The following is a 14,366-nucleotide window of genomic DNA, read 5'->3' as shown; positions in this document are numbered from 1 at the left end:
AAGTCCGGGAGTTTGGAAATTTATGAAAGTTACAACTACTTTCGAGAGTACTGAACTGTTTGCGAGATTATTGAATCGCGAGTATTGGTCGTGAGATGTTTTCAAATTTCGTTTCGTGATTTGGGGAAGAAAAATTAGAGAATACCACTGATGACATATTAAAATTATTGGAAAAAACTGTGTACCTAAGAATACTCAGCACTACTTCAGAGTGTCTTGCTCTATGAAACTGTTAATACTCTGAAATCAACAAAAGAGTCACGCCTTCCTGGTTAACAAGAACCAAAAAATTCCCTGAATCGAAGATAAAGGCGAGTACTCAGCGGAAGCACCATCAGATACAGTTCAACGAAACGTCTGACTCTGGTTTTTCCGGTCGCGATTGTTCAGTGAATCACCAAACTCATTCCTGGGAAACAACCACAGGTCAGATAAAAACATGATCGTCGCCGGATGACATGCCGTCGATCGATCGAGGATCATGCATCGACGACTGCTCCTGCATCTTGTGTCGTGAGCTAACAGACTGCCAGATGATGGCCGCAAGCCTGGGAAGCCCGCAGTCCCGTCGTGGCGGTGTTAATTTCATTCTTCGCAGGGGTTTACCGTTCAGCAACAGAACCCCATCGAAAGAATGGCTGGAGACGGATGATCCTAGCTTCACAGGCTACGAGGACAGAACGACGTTGGAGGAGAAGAGTCGCGGGCCGGAAACGAAGAAGTCGATGACACAGGTGGTCGGTAATGGGCCACGGCGACCGGACAAAGACGTCGCTCATAAGACGGTGATTTACTTCGGTGACTCGAATCAACGTCAGAAGGAGAACAAATTATGTCCGAAAGATATCACGCAGACCAAGGAGGATTCCGGTGTGTTCGACTCGAGGAGGGACCAGGAGGACGATCCAGATTGCCTGGAGGACGAGAAACGTTTCGCCAGTCCCGTCGAAAGGCAACGCTCGACGGTCAGTCTTGTGGAGAACGAGGATCCGAAGGTCACGCACGAAATCGTGGTGAACGTCAGCCCGAGTAGGGAAGACGTGCTGAGGATCGAGGAGGACGAGAGCCAGGTCGAGGACTATTGGTCCTTGCCGGGGGACAACACCGGGTTCAAGGCGGACTGGAGCTTTGTACAGCAATGGCGCCTGAGGGGGTAAATCCACGCCGCTGTATTCATGTGTGTGTGTAGGTTAGCCGTGTGTCGATGAAAAATGAGCGTTAGCCACCGGGGACTCGCTGGATTCTTACGGTAGCGCGGGGAACGGAGAACTCTCCGTGCGGATTTTCGCGACCAGCGTGACCGGTCTTGCTTTGGGATCGGCCACGAGTACGCTAGACGGCTTGGAAAATAATTAGAGTGGCATAGGAGATCGGTATCGAAATAGTTCGGAATAGTTCGGGCAGAACGGTTCCGTTGAGCGCGAAACTCCGTTTTTCCGTGTCGATATTGTGGAACGTTGTTAAACCACCGATATTACCGTAAGTGTACCGATACGGTCGGATGGGTTAGTTGCGATTTTTGGCACTACTGTTTCGAAATATTCATATTTTTTCTTGGTTATATATAGGTTGAATCGAAGACATTAGATACCTGGATTGGTCATCCAACAAATAATTTGAGTTGATTAGGTTAGAATTTCCCATTATTAGACGAGATGGTCGAAATAGAAGATAGGGTCTAAATCAGGTGTCGGCCATCCATGACCCATTATATAATTTCAAATGACCCGCTTGAGTTCCGCAAATGAAGTGTAATATATAAATATAAATTATAAAATGTAAACATGAAACACTTTGAGCAAAATATAAATAATAGATTAACATTGACCCAGCGGGTCATAGGTTGCCGACGCCTGGTCTAAATGTAGGCTAGCTGAAAGTATGGGACCATGTAAAATGCTTCAGCCTAGGGGGAATAGTGTGAAACTACGACTCTAAGAAAAAAAGTACAATTAACTTCTCAAATGCATCGAATGCAATTGTAGATGAGGTACACTTTTCAAAATCATCCTTGGAGGTATTCAAGTAGTTCTCGAGGATATTCAGTAGAACTCACAGGACCAACAAGTCCTTTCAAGGGTTTTCAGTAGTCTTCATAGAACCAACGAGACTCTTCAAGGGTCTTTAGTAAGTCCCCATAGGACCAACGAGGTCCTTTAAGAACCTCCATTGGATCGAACTACCCTTAAAAATCGTTTACTAGAGTTCAACAACCAACCAAAGTCTTTGAAAGTCTTCCAATGGACCGAAGGAACAAACGAGGCCCACCTGGATCACTTTCATACAGTTCCAAATACAGCATAATTGCCATTTAAGTAACCCCAACATTTCTAGCTTGCAATACAATGCTCAGTAAAAGTTACAAATAATTCACTAAACCTGCAAAGCTAGATATAATTCGATAATTTATAGATATCCAGTTGACCCTTTAGCCCACACTGAATCGATCTCGAGGTCCAAATCACGATCATCTCCATCTCATCGAAATTTACTCGAAGAAAAACGAAAGGCAACAAAACTCGCGCGCGCGCGCCGGAAAACAAAGGGGGCCTCCGATCAAGATCCACGGGGTCGGCGGCACACACGTGGATCACGATCGCCTTCCCCTACCCCGGACGTGTTATCGATCACCTGAATCTCATTACATTTCGTACGCCTACTGTTAATTTGCACGCCAGTCCCTCAAGTGTGTTATGTAATGGGGGGGGGGGGCACAGGTTCTGGAAAATTAAAGGATACGGGAGAAACCGTCGGGGCCCCCCAGGAGCGATTTTTCGCCGCGATATACCCACCGATCGCCACGATCGTTGTTCGCCCCTTGTTTGGAAAGCGATACATTAGGCGAATTTCGACGTGTCTCGGACAACACGGCCGCGAAGCAATTTCTAAATTGTGCTTTGTAACGTGCACGATACGTTAGAAAAACACGGGCTCGATGGAGATTTCGTTGTTAGATACAAGGGAGAGTTTTACTTGATCGGTCGGTGGTTTTCGCGCGTTAGAAAACGGCGAATTGTAAATCGTACGGTAGAAATCGCGGTTTCTAAATTAAACGTACAAACAACGGTGTTCCTGAATCGATCTCTGAAGCGTGAATAATGAAAACTCTTGGTTAGGCGAGTGTACACGTTCATGCGTATTGGGACTTGGAACAGTTGATTCTAAGACAAATTGTATATTAGGTGCATGGGCGTAGCCAGAGAGGGATAGTAACAACCCGGCCTAGAGGGAAGAAAGTGCCATTTTCTTTACCCTAGAGAGGAAAACATTGGATTTTGTGCCCCCCTTAGAGGAGGAAAATAATATTATAAAGTTTACCTCAAGATAAATCTCCCACCCCTCGACTGATAACCTTGACTACGCCCATGTAGACAACTGATAAGTAGATCATTATTGGTTAACTTTCTAATTGTACCGGGGATTATGAAATTGGTGTAAGTTAAATAACCAACAAAAATTGAACTTTTTTATTTCCTATTACATCGATTTTTATTCCAATATCATGAGATAATTTAAAAAAAAGAAAGTACACGACTTACGTCACTTTCATAAGCATGGGAATAATTAAAGAAAATTGTGAATTACCGGTACCAGCTAATATTTTGGGCCACTTTTATTACTTTACGTTAACGGAAATTTTGTCCGTCAAGCTTTAACACCCCCACCCTCCCCCCCAAACGATGTATATTACTTAGAAACCTTCAACAATTTCGGTAGTGCCTCATACATACATCTATCTCGTATTTGACAACTGGTCTAAATATTTACGAACGAAAGGATAATTCAAAGACTACTAATGTATCTCGAAAAAGTCTCATAGACAGCGAGGACAGATGTTTGTAGCGATGGGAGACTGGATTAGTAAGAGACTGATGATTCACTCTCGCTGTAAAAAGGGTATGCACAGATGTTTCCATTTAAGAAAGCGGGGAGAAGTATTTATTTCATTAGAACCTTCAAAAATAGGTTGGGTTTATTCTTCGCGTGTTCAAACTATTCCACCCCTCTATTTACATCTACATTGTCGCTTTCAACCCTTATTCGATGAAAACTTGCATTATTATTCCTTGAATGAAACATGGTCCAAGCTAATATCGAATTAAGGAAATTTTCACTACGAAATTCGGTTAAGAATGATTTGCTTCCAAGTATTCTAGGCACAACTCAGCTTTATACTTGATGGATAACAATTATACTATTGTTTACCATTGTTTTTAAATTGTCAATGTCAAATTGCTTTACAAATATCTTAAATGAACAATATAATTACAAATTATATTGTTAAGATCGACGGGTCGCCGCAGACCCGGCCACGGGAACGTTAACTTTTCCAAAAACAATAAAAAAAAAAGGAAGGTTATCTTCCAGGGGCCCGAGCAAAGAGAATACAAAACAGACGAAGAACGATGCCCCCGGTGTGTGTATCGCGTCGAAGCATCGGGCTCGCGTGAATTATCATATTTCGTACAAATCGTCCACAACCCTATATTTATCTCTGGCATCTCCGATGAAGGGATTAAATTTTTTGTTGCGCCCCCCTTGCCCCCCACTCCTCCACCCGATGGATTACGAGTCCACCGCCTGCCCAGGCATAACTTTCCTCCGTGACGGCGTTCTAACGGAATGCATACATACACGGGATCGCCTTGGGAACGGATTCTTATTATGTGCTCGCTTTCACGAGACGAGGCGACGGTCAAAAAGAAGAATCGAAAGCGAGTCGGCGGTGGAATTATTTGGCAGGCAATTAACGTGAAACCGACCGTCCCGGACCAGTTATCAAAATTGTGTATCAGTTCTTACGTTTGACATTTTCGCCGGCGGACGAATAAAATGTTGACATCATTTCTGTTTACACGCACGATCGAACTATACCACTTTTCAGAACCTCATGGATTTTATATACGATTAACAAAATTTTCGGATAAATTCTCTGCTCTAGTCGTTCCCTGTTTCACATGAGGGGGATACGATTCTTTTTTTTTTTTTTTATACACTTCACCCTTTGCGCTCCACTTTGCACTCACCCTAAAATCGACGTCTTATTGATTCAATTCAAATTAAACGGAATAAAAATCTTCAGTAGGAAAACACAAGTTATTCGATTCTTACTCGATCTTACAGTCACCTATAGTCACTTAGAATGAAAGAGTCTCGGAGTGCAATGGGTGGATTCATAAAAAAAATGTTTCTTTTAGACCAGTGAAAAAAGAACACGTTAATTGTGGTACATTGTTCGGTTTCCAGGCCAGGGGGTAGCAATGGCCGCGATCTCTATTGTCCCCCGTACACGAAAGACTTCACGGAGGGTTCGCCGAAAAATGGCGTCCACAATACGGTGCACATGGTGGCCGAACGGGACACGGACAGCGTGGCTCCGACGCCAACCCCTCAACACCCCCATCACTCTCAACACCATCATCTCAGCCTGCACGAGATCAGAGCGCTTCAGGTATAACCGAATCCCGTTTAACAATTCCCAAATGTATGACCCCAACGTAAAACACACGTGAAACCGTTTCAAGTAAACACCCAAGTCAAACCTGCAAAACTAAATTTTGTCCAATACTTGTTATAAAATTATGGCTACAGGTTTATGCAAGATTTTCCATAAACATTGGCAACAAATTGGCTCGCGCAGACTCTGTTCCCTTTTTGCCCCCAATTTGACGCAGTGTCGTGTAGCAAGACTGCAAAATCCAAGCCAAATGCGAAAACAAATGGCTATGGTTTTTTAGAAAACTTTTGTCATTATTTGCTGGTAATTTGCTCGGAATTTGTACACAACTTGTTATCAGGGACTAGGATCGAAAGTCCACTTCAGTTGCTTAGGTGAAATTTATGTTTCGGTTGTTGCAAAACGGAGAAACGGTAACTTTCTTTGTTGCAGAGGCGACCAGAATGCACCGGTAACAGCTCGTCGGATGAGAATCGATCGTCCGGACACGCGAGCATGTCGGACACAGGCGGTCACACGAGCAGCAGCTCGCCGCCCCATCGTCACCACAGGTCGCACAGTCCTCAGCAATTGAACTCTGTGCCCGAGGACGATCGTTTGTCGGCCTCGGTCACCCAGAGAAATGGCCGAAGTAGATCCGGACAAAACCGTAACAGACACAGGGCCACACCTGCCAAGGTGTTTTTTTTTTATTTTTTAAATACATATTTTCCACCCATTAACCGTGAGAATAATATTTCATCTTCTGACCGTATCAGGAAAATTAATAAGCTTAACGGTATCTTCGAGAACTATTCTACAATAAATTTCAGAGTTTTAACGTGGCACCTTTTTGCCAAGCAATTAAGCCTCTGTCTTTTAAACAATAACTCCTCTATTTATTGTTAACACGTAATGAATAACGTGTAATTATATTGTAAACAGTCCTTGAATAACAACAGTTGTAGGAATGGTGGTTCAACCTGAATTATCACATTAACTGTACTTGTAGAAGATACAGTTGCTGTATATGATTCTGGTAATTTTATCACTCTCGTATATTACCAACCTCTTAAACAGTATTAAAGTATCGTTGATAGAAAAACATTTCCAAATATTACTTTAACGTTATTCGAATTCAGTTGAAAAGGATAAGTTGTGTTTTCTGGAGTTCGTTTGTTCAGTGATCTGAACGAAGACCACCTGTATCGAATAATTCACTGTTATTTCTAAATTATTCCTGATTTTTCATTCTGCTCAAACGTAAAAATTTCGGCGGTAGCTGCAGGTGCCGTGGTCAGGATCCGGTTTAGAAGACATCAAACTGGCGATCCAGCAGCTCACGATGCGTTCCCATAAGTCATCGTCCACTTACTCCTCCTTGAGCGGCTCCGAGAGCTCGGAGCCGGCCGTAAGGAGGCTGATGCGGCATTCCAGCCTGGAGACTATCAACACCAACGTGACCAGCGCCGATGAATTTGTCTGGGTGGACTCGCACAATCGGCTGGTGGAGCTGCAACAGTTGCCCTGGACGCATCACGATGTACTGAGAGTGTTGCAGAACGGCCGTACCAGGGAGCACATGGAGCAAGTCTCTATGGAGACTATACCGCGTTTGTCGTATCTGTTGCAACGGGCCTTGGTCAGAATTGGTCGTGAAACGCAGCGACTGGCCAAGCCTGTTGGCCTTTGCAGCAAACACGAGGTTTACAGCGCGTTTAAGATTGTGCTTTGCCCCGCCTTGGCTGATTCTTGCACCAAGGTACGTGGTGAAGATCGTTAGAAATTAATACAATGCATAATAACGCAATACCGATGGAATGTTACCAATCGAATTAGTACGAGTTTACAGGTTCTAGTTATATACTGTTATATCATAACCTGTGACCATTGTTAATACAATAGTCTGAATCTAATGACACCTAACTTTAGAGTCAGTTACTATAATAACACTGTACGCTAGCAACCATCCGTTTGTTTTATGTATACTATTAATATTGTCTTATATCTATGTCTTTTTAATGTCTTGCGTGTAGTGAAGTATACTGAGCAGGTAACAATATATACTGTTCACTACTTTTATACACTTCCTATATTTATAGGAAAGATGAATTAAGAAAAATTAAGCATTGATCCTAATCAGTAGGATTATACAGATATATTGTATACACTACAGAATTTTAAAAACGTGCAATTTGTAATTGTGGAGCACGAATCAAGTTGAAAACACTGTTTCTGTTGAAGTCGTGAAATGAAGGTGATAGCCACCAGTCACCTGGTTCGTATTTCTTAAATTTCTTCTTTTAATAGGCCTGCTTACGAGCCGCTGCAATGTTCGCCGTCTCCGGTGACCAATTGAAGCAATCTAAGGCGTCCCGATCGGGACTGCAATTACCAGTGGGACGATTTCTCCGCTGGATGTCCGACGTACGATTAGGAAGAATGATACACGAGTACGCGGCGATATATTTGACCGCGGGGATTGAAAATCTTCTTGAAGAAATACTGTTGCAATCCATACCAACTGATCCGCACACAACCTTAACGGCAACCATGTTGGAGCATGCTATAGCAAACAGCGGTGATTTATGGGGTCTTCTTCAGCCGTACGCGCATCTTAATGCTGGTCGAACAGCATCAGGTAGAATTATTTTCCATCAAGTATTCTATAAATACTTCTATAAGATACTCCAAGTACTTCTTCTTGACAAAATTTCTTCTTTGTACAATATCAAGCAACAACTCTCGAATAACTTGCAATTAGAAAAAAAAAAAGTGTTCCGAAAGATTCTGATGTTTAACCGTAACTGTTAAGTACGATAAGAATACAGGCTTCCTGGAGTAACACAAGTTCCAAATATGTATATCTAGGTGCTCTGGCGATGCCTCGTTGGGCCAGCGTAAGTTCCTTGAACTCGTCGTCGTCGTCGTCCCGCAGTGGAAGAGACGCAGCAGGCTCTGCGTTGGAACCATCACTGCTAACCACCTGCGTAGGATCAATGTCGGAATTAATAGATCTAATCTCGAAAGTAGCCCAAGCGGGACGTTCGCCCATTCCTCTAACCGGCAAGGCACTGAACGCCTTGTTCTATTATATGAGGTGTTCACAGGTTTGATCACTAGACAATTGATTGTATGGATAAATACCATCGGGTTTTTTTTTTTTATTATAACTCGTCAAAGTAATAATATTTCTGTAGCTGGAGCACGGAGAACGGGGTTCCGGCATACAAGAACTCGCGTACGAGCGAGCGTACGTTGTTCTTCCTCCACTGGTTGAATGGCTTCGTGTCGCGACTGCTCATGCAGAACATAGGCACGGACTCGTTGTAGATCAAGACGATATTAATCAAGCTGCCAGATTGTTGTTGCCCGGCGTAGACTGCCCCGTTAGACCGATATGGTAAAACATACTAGCATTTATATCGTATCTTTAAGATATTCAAGGCTTCTAGAGCACTATTACACCTGAGTGTACACGTGTATGTTTTCTGATTTATTTGACATCTTGAGGTCTAGCGGACCACAATTTATTCTTGAAGAAAAATACATAAAAACTTCGACGGTGATAACTGTAGAATGGTCAGCAATGAAAGCCTCAAGTGTCACTTGATTTTGTTCCAACCGTAATATTAGATTTTCTTTTATTTATGAAATGTTTTCCTAACAGCTTCGAAGAAGTCGCCGTCTGTTCGAAACGTATCGATGATTCCGAGTACGTGCGTCTTCTCACTATGGACATGGCCTTTAAGATGTTGATCAGTGGACGGACCGATCTTATCGCCCAAGCTATGCCTCTTTTACCTTCGACGAAAATCAACACTGTGAATGACAATGGCTTCACTGCTCTGATGATAGCATGTATCAGTGGGGATGAAACAGCTGTGCTAGCTTTACTAGATGCTGGAGCGGATTTGAACATTGAGAGTCCACCTCCGCCGACTGGTCAATCGGCGAACACACCCTCCAAGATTCCAATAACACCGGCCGTGTCAAATACCAGAAACCCAGTGACGCCATCTGCAATGATGTCCCCAGTAAAAAATATGCAAACACCAAATTCATTATCTGGATCGCCAGGGTCTTCCAGCAATGCTTCCAGTAACGTGTACTGCAATCAAACTGGATTCAACGCTGAGACCCAACATTGGACTGCTTTAACTTACACAGCCCTGTTGGGACATTGCAACATCGCGAGAATATTGTTAGAGAGAAGTGCTGCAGTCGAAGGTGGTGCTAAACTCAGCGAAGACAAATGTACAGTCACACCATTGCAAGCAGCCACAGCTTCTGGTAACAATGAAATGGTGGCACTACTTTTGGCCCATGGCGCGCAACCATTCTTGTCGACTTTGATCAAAGATTCATTTTCGTATTCTGGTTCTGCTCAACGTGGCTGTTACAGGCAAGTCAAATACAGGGCTGACCATATGTTGTAGCATGGGTAAAAAATATATAATTAATCTCTTCGTATCGTGTGTAGTGCGATATCGGTAGCTACAGCGCACGGACAGAGAAGTTGCCTTCACCAGTTGTTGTCTCATCCGCTGAATTTCTCGGCGAAACGAGGAGAAAAGGAAGTATTGTCCTTGGAGGAAATACTTGCCGAAGGAAGCGCAGTTTCTAGTCCACAGCAGCAGACTGTTGATGCAAGAGGAAATCGAAGGGAGGGTAAAGAGCCTGTTTTTAACAAGGTGCAGACTAAAGCCTTGCAGGAAGCTATGTACCACAGTGCTGAAAGTAACCATTTAGGTAATGCAAGTTAATATTTGCATTATTCCGAATGCAATAAACTTTTTCACCGCGAAAGGCTGTTTGCAATGTAAATTCGTTTCGCAGACATCACAATGGAACTTCGTGGACTAAAAGTGGGTTGGACGTTACACTGTTGGATGCACAGTCTTGCAACTGCTCATGAAATGAGATTGGATTCGGTGATAGATCAGTTGCTTCAAGATTTCCTTCAAGTGTGTCCAGATGACTACTCAACGCAATTCGTTCAAGAATGTCTTCCTCTGTTATTCAATATCTTTAGGTACAGTAAGGTAAGTCGTCCCTTAAATCACGAATACATTCTTAACATATATTAATTAAAAATTTATGACGAATCTGCTATTATCTTTGTTTTTTGTATAGAAGGAAGGGACAACGCTTCTTCTTGCTGATATCTTCTGTACGTGTTTTGGATGGGAACCGATAAAACCCATTAGAGACACCACACTTTCAAGTGGATCAAGGATCGATCCGAAATTTGTAAATAATCCAGAACTGAGCGATGTACAATTTCGAGTAGAAGGCAGAGTTTTTTACGGCCACAAAATCGTTCTGGTCACATCGTCTCCAAGATTTAGAAATATGTTAAGTTCGAAATTGTGTGAAGGGAATCCACCCATTGTACAAATTAATGACATTCGATACCATATCTTTCAGGTATGAAGACTTTTAGTATAAATGGATTGAAAACAATCTTATGATTGACATTAGTTTCTCTTGTAAGAATTACAATTTTATTTTATTCCTTAGATGGTCATGGAATTTTTGTACCATGGCGGATGCGCCACATTAGAGGTCAATCAAAGTGATGTATTAGAGCTGATGGCGGCAGCAAATTTCTTCCAATTGGATGGCTTGCTTAGATATTGCGAGGCACAGTGTTCTTCGATGGTCGATCTCGACAACATTGTCACCATGTACATTCATGCAAAGGTACATCTGTTTTCTCAAATATTTGTTGCGCGGTTAAGCAAATTATATTTCTTAAATATCTTTTACAACGACGGGATATTTTTCTCATGTATTTGTTTTATATCATCAATTCTGTATAGATATGGCGATATTGCTTATATCTCATACTCGTGATATACCTTGCGTCTTACTTTTTCACGAGGAAGTCGTTTATGTAACCCGAACTTCATTAAAATGTTCTAGGTATATAATGCAACACAGCTCCTGGAATATTGTCAAGGATTTCTGTTGCAAAACATGGTAGCATTGCTGACTTATGACGACTCGGTGAAACGTCTACTCTTTGCTAAAAAGTTGCCGAATCATGACGTTCTCGCGGGCCTCCTTCTCACTTTACAAGCAAGAATAAAGGCTAGGCGATCTCAGCAACAGAATAAGATAAAGACTTAGAGGTATAATAGATTCCACTAACAATATAAAGATATTAACATTATTCTGTTCTTTTCACTTCCATGCCAGTAATTGATAGTATATTCAAACATGTTCAGTGTCATTGCTAATGAGAAAAAATTATACATAACTCAATTAAGACTGAATGTTCAATGATTTGTTTATAAAATCGTATCGAATATTGAAGTATACGTTTCCTCGTATTTCGAATCAGATATTTTAATTATCCGTGGAATACATATAATAGGACATAGAAATTATGCTTCTACGTAAATGAAATATGTATTTGTTTCATCCTCGTTGTATAGTATTTTTATATATATATATATTTTTTATAAACTATAAGATATAGTATATAAATGTATATTAGTGTTCAAACTATACAAGTTCGTATATTCTTGTAAATGAATCTCATGCGATATAGTAATTAAGAAGTATGCCCATTAAGAAATGAATATCTTTGAAGAATTTTCAAATAATTATGTAAATACAAAATCTGTATGCATTATCACAAAATATGCAGCATGATATGCGCAATAAGTATCTTTCAATAGAAAACTATTAATATATATACATAAACAAGTGAACATACATTTTGTATATAATATAGGCACAGCAGTTTATGCTCGACATATAAAGAAGGGCGATGCAAAATATTAATGTTCTCGTGTATTGTATCGTGATAATATAACATAATTTGTACATCACAATTGCAGACAAAAAAATTTATAAATATTGTGACAATAAAAATTTCAAACAACGATTATTCTACTTTCCGAAGCTTAATAAAAAGTATTTGTATTTTTTATCACACATCTCCTTGCGCATAATTACTGCCTCTTAAAATTTTGTATCACAATCGTATTTTGCTTGTAACAATTCACTAAGAGAAACTACAACGTGATGATAAATATTTATTCACAAAATGAAGCATCAGACTATGTACAAGATATCTCGATTGGCTATACGATTCAACAAACTGTCTTTTGTCTTTTATGATATCAGAGAATAACAAAAGGAAAAAATTATACTGTACTTTCTCGAATTTCAAACGAAGTATTTTCCTATATTGTTACAAGTACTGGAGATATTTCTAGAGATCATATTAATCGCGATATCCTGTATACTATTCAATGACTGTCAACTCTTTGTACTAGATATTGCTCCTTTTATTTTCATTTGATTCAGTTGAATCGAATAAATAAAGCTCGTAAGAAAAATTGCACAAATAACGCGCGACATGACAAAAAAGGGAGAAATGAATAAAAACATAAATGATATTGCTTAATACTAATTTGCAACAAACTGTTTGTTATCGTTTGTAACAAACCTATTGCCGCTGATACATTCGAGTACGTTAACGACGTAACAATGTTAGTATATTATATATAATGTGATTTATTTAGAATGTCAATGGTTAGTTGTATATACAATAGTCAAGTTTATAACCTTAATGATAATGTAATCACTGGACTTTTTTCAATTTTGGAATGCCTAGTAATCATTACAAGAGTCGAACTGATCCTCAGAAAATGGCTGTCTCAATCTGACGGTTGTCTCTGACCTGTTTAAAGTTGCAAGTTTCAACGGGCGTAAGAAAAATTCGTATTAAATGATACAATTCCAATGAAAGATAATTATAAAAATTATATATATATATATATCATATACATGATTTGATTATACGTTGTAGAAAAAGATCATTTTTCCCCTAATTGTATATACGTTCGTAGATGTTCCCTTTCGATATCATTTTTAAGCCAATAGGAATCGCAATAATGTTAAACCTGTAGCGAAGACGCAATTCAATAATTTTTTAAAGATTTTCTTTACAGTAGGCAACCTTTGTATTCTATGACACGAACAGTAAAATTCATTTTCTTAGTACCTGACTGCACAAAAGGCAAGTAAATGAAGTTTAACAAACACACAAAATGTAAATTATTCTACTATTCTTAAACACGTATTTTACGTAAAAAAGAAAACTCAATAAGAGAAAAGGAAAGTCTGTGATTTGAACACTTAACAGTGAATATAAAACAACTGCATACATGTGTAGTAAGTCCAGGTAGTTAGTATTCACATATACACAAATTGTAAGATTTGCAAAAAAATAGAAAACAACTATAATTCAAAAGAGTTCGTATGTATAAATAAATAAGAGAATAAGGAAATAACTATTTCATATTACGTAATATTGTTATTACAAACAAAGCGTATAATGATTAACGCTCCTAGGTCATGCTTTTGTTCAACAATACAAACTGACTTTTTTTCTTCTATATCAACAGTATGCAAAAAATTTCGATATAATAAGAGTATGAATTTGCAAAACACTCCGCAACTTTTAATAATAGTTTTACACATTGTAATTGTTGTTTTGATACAAATTAAACAACGCACGTGTTGTAACATATGCGTAAGTAACAAAATACATGCAATAAAAAATTATTACGTTAGTGAGTACAGATCGAGATAAAAAATTACATTACCTATAAATTGTACTATTGATATAACATCGATTAAGTTTTAGTACCACTCTGTATTATTTTGGAGATACATTCATATTTTGATATCTTTTGAAGTTATTTCATAGATTAAATAATATGCACAAACTACATATAGAATAAATTTAAATCTTTCAAAATGATTAAGTGAATGAATTTGTTCCTCAGAGTAAGTAACTGTAAATTATTATCTTGTAGATATAAATATTAAAAATAGATGACAGATTATAGCTGATCAGTAAAGTATACAATTTTAACATGCATCCTCAACAAATAATATACATTGC

At 39.6% G+C, this 14,366-nt stretch overlaps 1 protein-coding gene across 1 annotated transcript; it reads left to right on the top strand.

The window, feature by feature from the left end:
• The first annotated feature begins 458 nt into the window (after window positions 1–458).
• LOC107193641 (ankyrin repeat and BTB/POZ domain-containing protein BTBD11) lies at window positions 459–11,572 on the top strand. The gene is made up of 13 exons (XM_015583133.1): window positions 459–1,153; window positions 5,248–5,452; window positions 5,891–6,136; window positions 6,720–7,199; window positions 7,748–8,078; window positions 8,309–8,547; window positions 8,638–8,840; window positions 9,108–9,842; window positions 9,921–10,189; window positions 10,277–10,482; window positions 10,574–10,867; window positions 10,961–11,143; window positions 11,366–11,572. Exons 1-13 carry the CDS (start codon window positions 459–461, stop codon window positions 11,570–11,572), a joined length of 4,293 nt encoding a protein of 1,430 aa, XP_015438619.1.
• Window positions 11,573–14,366: the final 2,794 nt, after the last annotated feature.

The sequence above is a fragment of the Dufourea novaeangliae genome, unplaced genomic scaffold (assembly GCF_001272555.1).
Source record: "Dufourea novaeangliae isolate 0120121106 unplaced genomic scaffold, ASM127255v1 scaffold1, whole genome shotgun sequence".
Taxonomy (NCBI): domain Eukaryota; kingdom Metazoa; phylum Arthropoda; class Insecta; order Hymenoptera; family Halictidae; genus Dufourea; species Dufourea novaeangliae.
The sequence above is the reverse complement of the archived record's forward strand: the minus strand, read 5'-3'. Positions and strand labels throughout refer to the sequence as shown.

Excerpts from the sequence above, each read along its gene's own strand:
- LOC107193641 (XM_015583133.1), top strand. The coding sequence starts at position 459 with ATGCCGTCGATCGATCGAGGATCATGCATCGACGACTGCTCCTGCATC. Across the intron at positions 1,154-5,247 it reads CAGCAATGGCGCCTGAGGGG|GCCAGGGGGTAGCAATGGCC; the intron begins GTAAATCCACGC and ends TTCGGTTTCCAG. Across the intron at positions 10,190-10,276 it reads TGCTGAAAGTAACCATTTAG|ACATCACAATGGAACTTCGT; the intron begins GTAATGCAAGTT and ends TTCGTTTCGCAG.